This window comes from Varanus komodoensis, unplaced genomic scaffold (assembly GCF_004798865.1).
Source record: "Varanus komodoensis strain SLA01 unplaced genomic scaffold, ASM479886v1 scaffold16, whole genome shotgun sequence".
Lineage (NCBI taxonomy): Eukaryota > Metazoa > Chordata > Lepidosauria > Squamata > Varanidae > Varanus > Varanus komodoensis.
Genome location: NW_025335468.1, coordinates 3,472,024 through 3,486,692, shown reverse-complemented (window position 1 = coordinate 3,486,692; position 14,669 = coordinate 3,472,024). Strand labels below are relative to the sequence as shown.

The 14,669-nt window shown below is 39.7% G+C and overlaps 1 protein-coding gene across 2 annotated transcripts in view; it reads left to right on the top strand.

Moving 5' to 3' along the window:
* LRP5 (LDL receptor related protein 5) overlaps positions 1-14,288 on the top strand; it is a 177,508-nt gene extending 163,220 nt beyond the window's left edge. For both annotated transcript variants that reach the window (XM_044425654.1, XM_044425653.1), the window contains exons 20-23: positions 2,048-2,284; positions 4,287-4,426; positions 5,721-5,818; positions 8,014-14,288. In XM_044425654.1, coding sequence (XP_044281589.1) covers positions 2,048-2,284; positions 4,287-4,426; positions 5,721-5,818; positions 8,014-8,275 — 737 coding nt within the window. In that variant the 3' untranslated portion in view covers positions 8,276-14,288. The remainder of the gene's footprint in view (positions 1-2,047; positions 2,285-4,286; positions 4,427-5,720; positions 5,819-8,013) is intronic.
* The last annotated feature ends 381 nt before the right edge of the window (positions 14,289-14,669 follow it).

The window sequence follows — 14,669 nt, the reverse complement described above, 5'->3', positions numbered from 1 at the left end:
GGTACAATGAAGGGAGTGATCTTGTTTCTTTCAAGACAATATGAGACAGCTTTACTAGGGAAAATTTCCTTCTGGATGAAGGAAAAGAAAGGCTGGCTCCATCCCTACAACTCTTAGGGCGCCATCCTATGTCTTTTTAGATGGAAAAAAAATCCAACAACTTCCATCATGTTCCAGCCAAGATTGTATCTTTAGATCCAAATATGTTTCTGATTTATTCTTTTCAAATCCTAAACATTCATTTCCATGAATGTATATATGTATGTATTTATTTATTTAGGATTTTTCTAGGCTGTCCAATCACTTTAGTCTCTGGATGGCTCATACCAATCTATAAATACAACAATAAATAATAGCATCTGTACCCTAAACAATAATAAATTAGGTATCCCATGACTGAAATATATTACATTAATTAATAAAATAAGTTAGATTAAAATAATTAATTCTAATAATAAATTTTTTATCATTAAAATATTGGTTAAATAAAATGGTCTTGACCTGGTGCCAAAAAACATATAAAGACGGCGCCAGGCAGACCTCTTTGGGGAGCACATTCTATAGCCTGGGCACCACCACAGAGAAGGCCCTCCTCCAAGTATGTTCTCTCCTAACCTCCTTCAAGGAGGGTTCCCAGCGTAGGGCCTCTGCTGCCGATCTTGGGGGTGGGAGGGCATATGGGGAAGAAGATGTTCCTTTAGGTAGCCTGGTCCCAAGCCATTTAGGGCTTAATAGATAATAACCAGCACTTTAAATTGGGCCCGGATTTCAGTGGGAAGTAAGTGGAGCTGATAGAGGACCGGAGATATGTGAGAGTAATGACCGGTTCCTGACAGCATCCTGGCAGCTGTATTTTGCACCATCTGAAGTATCCAGACTGTCTTCGAGGGCAGCACCACGTAGAGCGTGTTACAATAGTCCAATCGGGAGGTTACCAGTGCATGTGTCACCGCTGCTAGGCAGCTCTTGTCCAGACAGGGACGCAGCTGGTGGATCAGCCAAAGCTGAAGGAAGGCACTCCTCGCCACTGCCGTCACCTGGGCTTCCAGGGACGGTTCTGGGTCGAGGAGCACTCCTAAGCTGAGGACTGTGTCCTTTATAGGGAGTGCAACCCCCGTCCAGGACAGGGCTGGAAACCCGAGCCACCCACCAACAGGACCTCCGTCTTATCTGGATTGAGCTTCAGTTTATTGGCCCTCATCCAGCCCATTACCTCAGCCAGGCACCGGTTCAGCACAGCCACTGCCTCACCTGGATTAGTTGTAAAAGAGAGTTGTACTGTCATCAGCGTACTGGTGGTTCCGCAGCCCAAACCTCCTGATGACCTCTCCCAGAGGTTTCATGTATATGTTGAATAGCAAGGGGGACAAAATGGAACCCTGTAGCACTCCATGGCAGAGTTGCCATGGTGCAGAGCCAGAGTCCCCCAGCACCACCTTCTGGAATTGGCCAGCCAGGTAGGAGTGGAACCACTGCCAAGCAGAGCCCCCGACTCCTAACCCAGCCAGCCCATCCAGAAGGATACCATGGTCGATGGTATCGAAAGCCGCTTAGAGGTCCAGGAGAACCAACAGGGATGCACTCCCCCTGTCTCTCTGCACAGGTCATCATATAGGGTGACCAAGGCAGATTCAGTAGTGAAACTGGGTCTGAAACTGGACTGAAATGGGTCCAGATAATCAGTTTCATCCAAGAGTGCTTGGAGCTGTCCCGCCACCTTCCTTTTTCAGAAATGGCAATTGAACTGCATTTGTATTGTTCCTTACTGGAAAAATGGTTAGAAGTATAATTATCTATGGCTATATCTTGAGAGGGTATGACTGGTTTATACTGATAATTATTTTGAGAGGGCAGACAGGAATAAATGCAGAAAAGTTTGTTCTGAAAAATAGTACTTTTTCTACTATTAAAATGTGTAGTGCTCCTCAAATATGATAAACTAGAGTTTTAAAGTCTGTAAATATGTGTAATGAAAGCTTCCTTTGTGGAGCCTAGTCTAGAGCACCTACATCAAGTTAATTTTAATTTATTGTTATTAATTTTACAGGAAAAATTAAATCTTCCTCAGTTGAGTCTCAGCCTCACAGTAGTGCTATTGGCCCTGTCATTGGTATCATCCTTTCGCTCTTTGTCATGGGAGGAATGTACTTTGTTTGCCAGCGAGTGGTATGTCCACGTTACGCTGGGCCCAATGGCCCATTTCCTCATGAATATGTCAGTGGTACCCCTCATGTCCCCTTAAATTTTATTGCTCCAGGGAGTTCTCAGCATGGTACTTTCACTGGTAAGTATGGCTCAATAGTGTCAGCTAATACTGTATTTCTCATTTCTCCCTAACCCCTTAGTTTTACAACATGTCAAATAACAGCTTTGTGATGCTATATAGGTGCTATCATTGTACAGTGGTACCTCAGCTCATGAACTTAATCCGTTCCACAACTTTGGTTGCAACCCAAATTGGTCGCGAGACAAGTCAAATTTCCCCAGAAGATTCAATGTAAATAAGGTTAATCCATTCTGTAAATATTTTTTAAATCACAAAAATTTGAAACGAAGTAATAAAGAACAACAGAGTAACAAAGTACATTACAGTAGAGAACACTAATCTAGGTGGAGGGGAGGTTATTGTTTGGAGGGAGAGTCCAAACGATAATCGTGCGTTAGCGATCGTGCCTGGGGGGAGGGGGAGATGGGAGCGATCGTGCTCATGCAGGGAAGACAGGTGTGATGGCGCTCGCGCTCGGGGGGAGATGAGCATGATGGCGATTGCACTTGTGCGGGGAAGATGGGCGCGATGGTGATCGGGCTCGTGTGGGGAGGATGGGCTGTGATCGTGGTCGTCACTCAATGTGGAGTTCGCGAACTGAGGCAATTTTTTTTCTGAAATATCTGTTTGTGACCCAATTTGGTTGTGAACAGAGGCATTTGTGAGCCAAGGTATCACTGTACTGTTCTTATCATGATATGCTTGAATATATAACATTTTAATACTTATTGCAAAGTAGAAGGAACCATCAAGCTTGGCATCCCAAAAAGTTGGGCTTATGTTGATTACTTTAAAAACAATCTACTTAGAAAGAAGCTCTGTTTGTGTGTGGAGGGGCGGGAGGAGATCAGATGACTCTGCTGCTGCTGTCTCTTGTTTTTAAGAGCTATGTTCACTTGTTTATTTACTCATTTGTTTGATTGTTTAATTCATTTCTTAGCTAATTTCAAGATTACAGTATTCCCAAATTAGTTTACAATGCAAATATACAATTCTATGTCAGTATAAAATTGATAGTGTCATTAAGAATATGCAAGAAAGTCAGGAACAAGAGCAGCATATATAATACAGAACATTTGTAAAACCAAAGAAAGTGAACATGGTTTTAAAACCTTCCTTTAAAAATAGATAGATGTCTTAGGAGAGAAGATCCTTAGGACAGGGGCAGCCACAAAGAAGACCCTATTTCTAGTGTTTGCCAATTGTACACATTTTATTGGAAGCCAGCAAATAAAGCCTTCAAGAATAACTAACAGGCATGTTTGAAAGGGTGTAGATAATCCTTCAAATAACTTGTAGTCAAACTAAGGATTTAAAGAACAAAAATAGCACTCAAAGTAGCACTCCAGAAACACACTGTTAATGTACCTTGTACAAATGGTGTAATGTGATTCAACTGGATAGACCCTACAAGGACTTGTAGCAGGTGCATCCTACATCAGCTGAGGTAGCTTCCATGGCAGTCCCACATTACAGAACACATTGCAGTAGTCTAAGTCAGTTGAAACTAGGGCATGAAGAACTGGGGCAGAACTTCAGCACAGGGATATTTATTGCTTGCTTTCTTCATCCCACCCCTAGCAATGCACTGGCATTCTCTGAATGTCAAAGTTTGGGCTTCCCTTATCCCATTTGGAAACACATCAGCACAATTTTAGTGGAGACAGTATGTGGGCTATGTGGGTAAAGAGCAGCCATTCATGCCCTTCCCAGAATCCATTAATTGTGTGTATGGTATTTACACAGGGCCTTATCAGGATATTGTGCAAAGATCTGGCTAAGGCTGACAATACCAAAAACTCCTTAAGTTCTAATATTCAAGGAAGAATAGAAGTTTTTAGCAAAAGTTTATTCTGCCTGATGGCTTAAAATGAAGTACCTTAACCTCTGCACAAGAAAATGAGCTTTGTGCCAAAACTCAGAAGGGTTTTGCAGACCACACTAATTGACTTTAATTTGTTTCAATGAGGATGATCTTTTCTACTGGGAACTGCAGTCCAATCCTGTTTTATCCATGCAGGCATCTCTTGCGGAAAATCTATGATCAGCTCCATGAGCCTGATGGGAGGAAGTAGTGGTGCCCCTCTGTATGACAGAAACCATGTAACTGGAGCCTCCTCTAGTAGCTCATCTAGTACCAAAGCCACTTTCTATCCACAGGTAAGTGTGAAAACGTTATAAGTGATTTTTGCCTTTCTCCCTGTCCTCGGCTAAAAGAGTATCCAAGTGCTGGTTAGGAAGAGTTAGTCAACATTCTGGTGATCCTTGGAAATTGAACCCATTGCTTGCAGGCCAGTCTCGTGTTGGGCATTGTGTTGTTTTGCTCCCTGAGCAATAATGAAACTGCTCTCTCCAGAACAATCCCAGAGGAGTTCCAAAGATCAATGGGTCTGCTAATGAGTAAACACTGTTACATTTGTAGCATATGTTTTGATAGGGTGATGACCTTTGAGATCGTTGCTCTGAGTGTTTGCATTCTAGTATCATTTTCACCTCCAGAGTGTAATCATTCTGTTCTTTGTGAATGTTTTGATGGTGTTGACCTACCAGGACACTTGGTAGTATGCAGTCCTGTAAATGTAGGCCAGAGTGTGAAAACAAAGGGAGGTGCTTGGTGGAGTTGAGGGAGAGCCTACAAAGCTAAACAGTCCATCTGTTTATTTACTCTCGGTTTGTCTTGGATCTCTGTGAGTCAGCCAAATCCCTTGAACCGTTTCCCATAAATAAAAGCAGTTTGTAGTAAAAGAAGCAGGAGGAGGAAAGACAACTCAAGAGCAGACTTATATGGATTGATCCACACACTGTTACATTTTGTGGTGTTTTTCAAGATTCTGCATTAAGGGGACAGAGCCTTCCTACTCTTCCCTCTCCACTTGTCCCAGCTGCTGGCAGCTCAGGGTCAAATGAGATATTCCAAGTTGTTTCCTGGTTCCACGCCTAGCTCTTGTGACCATGAGCAAGTCACTCTTGGTAGCTTATATCAAGCTGGTATGCACTAAGTGATGTATTTGAATACATAGGTAACCTTAAAACTTTCAAAAAGGGGATACTGTGCAGAACTATGTTTTATTGTTACATATGCTAATGATATGGTTTTATTATCATAATGCAAATCTGGACTCAGAGCAGGTTCATATAACACTGGCTTTCATGGGACAGTATCTCGAGTCTTTTTGTGCACCAACAGAACCTAATACTAGTACAAGAGGGAGTTAGCAATTCTAAAAGTAGTCCAGCCATCAGGGCCTACAGAAGGGAACTCCTCTGACTTGTGGTAATCTGGAATCAAGTGTTTCTGTACCAGTTTCTGGAGGTTTGTTTCAGTTGCATCAGCAGTGGGTCCCACTTGCACAACGGTTCATGTGGGAGTGCAGCAGCAGGTTGGACACTGCCCATGAATGCACATAAGGGCACACTGTGATAAAAAATAATTTCTTTTTATTTCATTCCACAGATTCTAAACCCACCACCTTCACCAGCCACTGATCGTTCCCTCTATAACACAGAAATGTTCTATTCCTCAAACATTCCTTCAACAACAAGATCTTATAGGTAATTAACCTTTTGAATTCTTTATGCATTGTTGATATCAGTATACTAAAATTAACTTCTTAAAATCTTTAACCTTTAAAAAAATTAACATATCTCCCCTTGTTCTCTTTTCAATCTGCTGTGCTTTGACAATAAGTCAGCTTTTGTTATATTGGCAAATATATTGTTTTTCTGCCCTGTTCACTTTAGAATTGAGATATAGAACTGTTCACAGGTGCATTGAACATTGAGAGCCAGGCCTTTAGGCTGCTTTTAGCCTCAGCCCAGCTGTGTCCAGAACTCTGCCCTTAGAAGTTAGTGATGTCCTCTCAAGATGGCATTTTCTGAATGCTTTATGAATGTGTGTTTATTTAACAAGGAAAGGTAAGAACAGTTAGCATTGTGCAACTTAGGTCTTCCAAATGAGGAGGGGAGAAAGATTCTAATTATTTTTCTCCCTCTCTTTGATTGCAGAATAGAATATTGGTTAGGAACAAAATCTGATTCATATTTATCCTTTTTTCATAAAGTATTTTCACCTTAAAATATCTTCGGTATGTCTAATTTCAATGGGGGAAGACTGTATGGTAGTGGTGGTTCCTGGAGAATATGCAAATTCACTATTTGCTAAATGCACATACATTGTGCAGTAATACATGTTACATGTTCACACACAGCACGGATGTCTTAAGTAAATGCTATCTAGTGCTGACATGGTGTCCCACACAGGATAATTGCTTTGTGGCCTATGGAAGGTGCCCAGCAGGTCTCTAACATCATAAACTAAAATGCTCATATTAAAACCCACTATTCTGCTAGCTGCTTCCACTTTTCCCTAACAAATGCATGTTTATCTTAAACAGGGGAGTAATAGGTGCACCTCTTCTGTACTAAACATACACAGAGAATGAAGGAAAGCATAGATTCTTTGCAGGTTAAATGAAGTAATGGCTTATATGATTGATGAGAGAGAATCTCTCGTGCACACAGACACCTTAGTTCATCCTTGCAAGTAGACAAAGCATTCAGTGGCAATTTGCCTAGACTGTTGCTAAAGATCCTGAAGTAGTATTGTGGCTTTTGGAATCATGTCCTAAGACTTCTCACTAGCAGGGCAGCTCAGAGGGTCAGGCATAGTAAGTGGAATGCAAAGACACAAGCCCACTCCCCAGAACTGATCAACAGTGGTCCTGCAGTCTGATTTTGCTACAGCACTATGCGCCACAAAAGGTTACTTATGGGATATTGGAAAGCGAGGGGACAGGAGTGGGAAAGGCCCTCTTTATAATACCCAAAAGGCCACTTGAATGATCAAGAATAAACAGCTTTCTGTTAAGCCCGGAAGACCTTGCTGGCTGTTAGCTATTAGCAGTGCTTTTGGCACTAACTACAAGTTGTAGGATCACTGCAGTTCTTATTCTGGCTTTGTTTTTTAAAGAATTTCTATATCACCTTTTGGTGATGCTTCCAGGTCAATTTACATAAAATAGAATAAAATAACATTAAAATAGATTTAAATTTTATTTTAGAAACTAACAACAGTATCTGAACAATACTTAAACTTTGAAATTTAGCAGGAGAAAAAGACATATTGATGGTGCTTTCCCAGTGAGGGGAATTTTGCAAGCACCACTAAGAAGACCCTCTTTTTTTCCTTTGATTTTCAAAAATGTACTTACATAAGCTTTTATATACTCGTATCCATACCAATGAGTGTGTGTGTATGTGTACATAGGGCATCAACCAAAGGTGGTCCAGATATACCAACTGAGTATCTATAGTGAAAGCATTTATAAGCTCCTCCATCCATTGCATTATAGGAAATGGGCAGTTATGCTTCCAGTGTTGAAATATCACCCTTTTAGCTGTCAGGAGAACACAGACAATCTAAAAAGGCTTTTAGACAGCAGAAGCATCAGGTGAAAGGTCTCAGCAGGTAACCTCAGTACACAGGGATTCTGCTGTAGGGTATAGAAACAGTTTTCCTATATCATTGAAATGGAATCTTTACCAGCTACCATACTGCCTCTTCATAACTGCAACCAATTGTATACTTGAGGCAAAGGACAGAAAAAAAAGCGTTAACTCTCTAACATCAATCACCCCCTCCTTTTATCTACGAAGTAAGTTGTTTGATTGTATGGCTCTGTACCTATGCCTTTCTCTGTCAGAATGCATGCTTTTACAGTGCAACACACTTCTGTTTTATTTTCCAGGCCCTATCTTATAAGGGGAATAGCTCCACCAACTACTCCTTGCAGCACCGACGTATGTGACAGTGACTACACTACAAGCCGGTGGAAAGCCAATAAATACTACATAGATCTAAATTCAGACTCAGATCCTTACCCTCCTCCTCCCACCCCCCGCAGTCAGTACATGTCAGCAGAAGAGAGCTGTCCACCTTCTCCAGCCACAGAGCGAAGTTACTTCCACCTCTATCCCCCTCCCCCTTCTCCTTGTACGGACTCCTCATGATTTCAGCAGAAGGAACTTGTCTTGCTTTCTGTAAATATATTTTAAATATGAACAAAGATTTTTAAATATATATTTTATGATCTAAAATGGGGAGGGAACTTTTAAAATGTGAATAAAAATGGGTGGGCCAGGGCTGTGAAAATTGTACAGCAAAAGAATATTTATAAGTTGTGTTTTTTAACTTAATATCCATTCTTTTGTGCCATATTTTGCCTTTGCATTGAAGTCACAAAATTTAAATTGACCTCCAAAGGAGGTGGGAAGCGGGGAATATATACTTGGAGCTTTTTGAAATCACCATTTTGATTCTGTAAAGGGGAATGTGCTGAATTAGTTTGTTTTGTTTGTTTTTGTTTGTTTTTCAAGTAACAAAAAGGTGAGTTAGAAATACTGTATGAATGAATGGCAGTGTTGTTTGAAATACACGCACAGGAAATTAGATTTTTTATTTTAAAGGATGCTTGATCATCTTGATTATAGGTAATTATGAACTAACTTGATCATCTGCCTTGATCATACCTTGATCATCTGCATCTACGTTGAACATAGGTGATTAACCACAAAAATGCAATTTCTTTTGGAATGCTGAATGCAGGAGGAGACTTCTCCTGTTCTCATTCCATCATCATTCACTTTCCAGATACATCTGTGCACAAGGAAATGTGGAATTCTGAAAGTTGCACTCACTTTATTCAGCACAAATTACTGCTACTGTAAGAAAATAAGCACGTACCCAATTGGGAATTTTTGTGCCCAGCAAAGTCCTGTCAGGCTTCTGGCAGCCTTAATGTAATATTAATCGGGGAAGCAAATGAAGTTTCATCATTCAGTAGAAGCCATGCATTCAGCTTAGCAGTTCTTGGGGAGCATGTAACCATGAAATCAGTGGTAGAAATAGAAACAGATAACCAGCTGAGAGATACCACTATCAATCTTGTTTTTCTGACAGAGCACAATATTTCAGAGATCTCTTGGTCCCCACAGCCTGTGAGGCATCTTTCTCTTTCCTCCTCCTGCTTTGTTGGGCGCAGCCAAACTCTGTAAAACTTTTGAATTTCAATTTTTGTTGCAAAAATCAGGACAGCCACATTTAGTTGCACAATACATTTCAGTAAAAATTGTCCCCAAGTCGTTGAGCAGCAGATTATGTGCAAATCACTGGGCAGTAGATACCTTTTTGAAACAGGCATGCCTCCTCTCACACACACAGAGCAGGAGTGCCGTTGCTAAGTCAGGGTCTAATATCAAATTGGAGCATGTGCATTTTTTCTTCAGAAAAATAATGTTATACTGCTATGTAGATTTAATTGTGATTGGTCAGTTAAAATAGTATGCTTAATTGATTTATTTTTTAATTGCATGATATAAGTGACAGGAGTGTTTCTGGGTCTCAGGATTGGATATTAGTACAGTGCATGCCATCAGAAAGCTGGAAAAAACTTGAAAGCAAATTTTAAACTCCACTTGTTTTAGAGGTTTGACTTGTTTTCATCCATTAAAAAAGACATTATCTGCATTACTACAGTTGCCAAATTACCTTAGAGACCAAATTACCTTAGATCAGTATTGGATTACAACTCTCAGCATACCCTAGCAAGCATGCTGGAAGTTGTAGGCCAGTATAATTGGAGGGCAGCAGTTTGGGCTGACTTACTTCTTTAAACAGAGTCGGAGGAGGGTTTTGAAGGTCACCAAGTCCAATGCTGTGCTTGTTGCATGAAATCTAGAGCTTAAAGCCTTTAAAATCAGATGATTATCCAGCCCACACAGCCTCTCATTTAATTTGTTCCTTTGCCAAACTGCTCTTACCATTAAGAAATTTCTGCTAATGTGCAGTTAGAAATCTATCCCCCAGTAACTTTATTACTGTTGTTGCTATGGGACTATTGGAAATACATTTTCTAGTAACCTGATCCCATTAAATTTGGTCCTACCCTCTTTGTCCTTTCTCAGACAATAATGCTAGATCCCTCTGAAGCAACTTTGTGTAATTCACTGAAGCCTCCATAATTTGCATGTTGTGTGTTAGAGGTCCGTAGAATGTGAAGCCACCATTAAATCCTGATCCGCATCCGCCTATGGCACTAGTGCAGCATCCTGGCTTAACAGTGTGTTCTGAAGTAATGTGCCAGCATAGCTGTTGTCATCTCTCATCCTAATGTGAGTGCATGGTCAGCCTCCTAGCAAATATTTACTCTGCAACACCAGATTGCTGCTGAGTAAGACAGGGCTCCATATTCAACCCAGCACTCTATGCCTCTTATACACGCGCTGACCTTTTTGCTTGGGTGGGTTCTTCTAATCTCTTTGCCTATGGAGAGCAGTTTCTCTCTGTGGAATTAAATGTGGAATTCTGTTTAAATGCATTGGCTCTTCCCCAAAATGTATAAGAAGAGTATTGGGTCAAGTGAGATTTGTATTTGTACTTGAAGATGCTAGTTTTCACAGTGGGTTGGGAGGAAAAATAGCAAAACTTCTTGTGTTAGCTACCTGTATGTTTGCTTTTGCATGTTCAGTCTGATTGTGCTGCACAAAATACTTGGAAGCTGTGTATTGCAAAAACTACAATGTGAACAAACTATGGCATACAATTGGAAAGTGAGGAAGAGAACAAAAATTACAGCCTGTTTTCACAGCTGCAAAACAGCAGGTGCAGCAAGCTTTTGACAACCTTAAAACCACTGACAAGAATGAAAAATGTTCCTTTTTGAACTCATAGCTGGATTTTTAGCAAATATGTCTGGCACAGCATAATGTGAAACTTCTCCAAACTCTGGCCAGTATTTCCTATCATATTGACAGGGTGAAGTTTCTTACCACTGCGTTCGTTATGTCTGGCTGTATTTGGACCTTACAGTATAATTCAGAGAAGGAGCTGCTGGTTAGATCTGTGAATTGGGTGGAGTGTTCAGTTCCAGTCTCAATATATTAGTATTTTACAGTCACATTTTCTTCTTTTGTTACTAGTATGGTGGAGAAAACCCTATAATAATGTCTAAATACCAACTATATGCCCATGAATACTGCAAACATAACATCCTATTCCTATAAGTTTCAGGATGCCATACATGTGGTGATACTGCTTGCACTTGGAACACAGACATCACTCACAGTAATGCATTGAGGGGTTCAGGTCAAACACATAATAGTGTGCTAATCTATTAAGTATTCTCTACAGATCTCTGATTAATGATACAAACTGCTGGAGTTGGAAAGTCTAGTCCAATCCTACATTCCATATATCTAACTGAGTTATAAGTAAAGGATGCATGTATATTTTACAGTTAAGAAAATTTTAGCCAGTGTTTGACTTTGGCATAACTGTGTTTAATCTTTTGTGTGGCGTTTGTGAAGTGTTGCTCTTTTGGTTGTTAACATTGCTGGCTTTCATCACATGTGCATGCCAATTTCCTATTTTCTTACAAGTGCCATTGAATGCTAGAAGAGAGAGGATCTGTCTTCTCATGCTGAAAGCCTCCATATGGAAGCTGCCTCTGCTGGATCCCCCATCTCTGCTGCACTCATCTGGTTCGCCTGTTCCTCTGTGTGGCATTTTCAAAAGGTTGGAGGGACCATGGTAGTAATGAGGCACTGAGGAAATCAGTTTCAGCTAATCCAGCTGCAGGCAACTCCAGGCAACTCCAACCAGCGATTTCAGTAAACCATTGATCTTCTTAAAAGAAAAAGGAGAGTAGGGACTTGCATTATTGCTGGTGCTCATCTGCTTTCTCGGGAAAATGCTGTTCTGCATGAAGTTGGATGCAAAGCGCTTTGAGCAGATGAAAAATAAAAATTAGTTCTGTTCAGCACGCAGAGTTCATATGGTGATATCTTCTATGAGGCAGGTTCTCTAATATGCCTCTGCTAATGCAAGAAGTTTCATAAGCTGTTGCATAAGGTGGATATAATCTTTGGACTTAATTTTACTTTTCTCACACAGTGTTCTTGTGTAAGATGTAAAAACATTGTTGTACCAAATGTACACTTGGTGTTCCTGACAAATGTATTAATTAAGGACTGTCCCACTGATTTAAACAAAAACATGGGTTGTTTAAAAGTTGTCACATCTGTTTCCCATTCATTTCAGTGCATTTTGACCAATTTTTATTAACATCAATGTCAAGCCTTTATTAATATAAGTCTGAAAGTGAATTCAACCAACCTGATACACACAAGAATTTTTGGAGAGAAATTATGGATCTTGCATCTAAAAATAAACTATATGAAAAGAAAGCACCTTTAGGCAAGCAGCTGTGTTCCCAAGAGGTCCCCTGTGGTTAACTTTTTAAAGTGTGTGTGTGTGGGGGGGGTGAGTGTGTGCGCGCATGCGTGATGTGGAAAGAAGGGTGTAATGTCAAGCTTAACTTGTAAAATAATATTTGTGGAAAATACTTTGTAAATAATGCAATTGAAGTATTTGCAATTAGAAAAAAGAACTGTTGATTTAATTAAATAAAAATCCTATTGGCCTGGGGGGGGGGGGCAAAGCAAAATTAGAGTTGCTAGGTTGCAACCCTGAGGTTTCTCCTTGTACATTTGAACCTTTGCTCAGTTCGGTAGCCAGCCAGAAAGCCACTTCTCTGCCTCTCATCCCCATTACTTTCTGTGCAGTCTGCCTAGAGTTCTGCTCATTACAGTAATCAGGGCAAAGGAAGCAAGGAGAGGACATGGAGTAGAAGTAGCAACAACCTCCTCTTACCATTGGGGTAAAAAGGGAGTCACTGAATTGCAACCAGGCAACTCTGAGCAAAGCAATATATGGTGGGGTAATACTTTGCTTGTTACGTAGGAGATTCAGAGGGCATTCTTAAAAAATAAACCCGAAACCCAGGCTGCTTCCTGTATTGTATCTAAATATTTGCAATTGCTGCTAATGTAAAATGTACATGAATATATACAAATATTACCAAGAATTGTTATAATAGACTCACGCCAATCTGTTTTATATTTATATTGTAAAATGTATTCTGCAAACAGTCTAAATATTTTAGCTGTATACTCTTATCCATTTTGTAGACACAATTTGTCATAAACATTAAAAAGTGCCTTTGGTATTTTTAAACAGCCTAGCATATTGACTTGGGCCGATGATAACAAAGCCTTAAAAAGCAAGTAGCCTTTTGTTCATTGTGCTCCATTGCTTAATTTTTCACCAAACATTGTGTTGAAAAATGTATTAATATGCTCAATTCATTCCAAACAAAGGCATTCATGGGATGGTGGAACTAAGCTTATTTGTACATCTTCAATGCAACATCACTAAATATTGACTTTAGAAGTCTGATGTGAGTTTGCGCAAATACCCTGTCAAGAAATTTTTGCTCGGAAACTTTAGTATTCCAAGGGAACTTCCACTCAAACAACGTATCTCCTTTTTGATGGAGCCTGAGTGTTACAGTTTTACTGATTATGCACTCAGTTTAAAATTATATGTAAAGTTAAAGTCTAAGTGCTAAAATTAAATCATTTTCCTTCCAAGGTCTGCAATTCATAGTACTGCTAATTTTTTTATACCATAATATTAAATTCTTGTATCACCAGCAGAAAAGTTATTAAAATTACTGGTATTCAGCTTATAAAGAGGACTGCTGAAAATACAATTTTTCTTACAAATAGGCATACACCACTGTTCCACTGTACAGACCTTTGCCAGCAAGAAAACAGTACAACCTAGCCACGAATAAGTTCTTTGTACGTAAGTCCGGTTAATTTCAGTGGAAGAAGAAGCATGTCTTTAACTCTCTATTATTTAACTCAATGAGACCTAAAAGCATATGCCTTTTGCTGGATGTGCCCTTAAAAAGGAATCACAGATTAAGCTCTTGATATTGCAACCTGTAATTGTTCCATATCACCAATGCTAGAGTTCTGTTTGAAGCTACTGGCTTTGTTTATACCTGTAGAGTTAACTCTCTTTATTTTGTACTATAGATTTTGATTACTTTGTTTTGTAATTAAAACTTTGGGAAAAATTGTTTGGCACCTTCTTTCATAAATGATTTTTTTAATCTAATACTGTCAAGTGTGTGTGTGTGTTTTTCCACAGTGGTAAACTTTTTAAGGTAATTGGTGCATTTTAAAGGCATTTGCGTTATACTTTGCAGTGCATGCTGTTTTTATAATGGCTTCTGAAGGTTAGAGATTTTCTTTCCCCTTTTCAGTTTACTAATTTACATGAGCAGATTTAAGCTTATTTTCAAGTTTTTGGCTGTGTTCCCACTCTTGCCTTACCACTCCCCTTTATTACCTATACAGAAAATGTCTTAAGCTTACACTGCAGCTATATACATTTCTATTTGAAAGTGAAACCCACTGCATTTAGTAGAATTTATTCTCAGGTAAGTGTGGATAGGACTGTCAGCTGAAGTCCATAGGGCAGCTGTATAAAGTACTG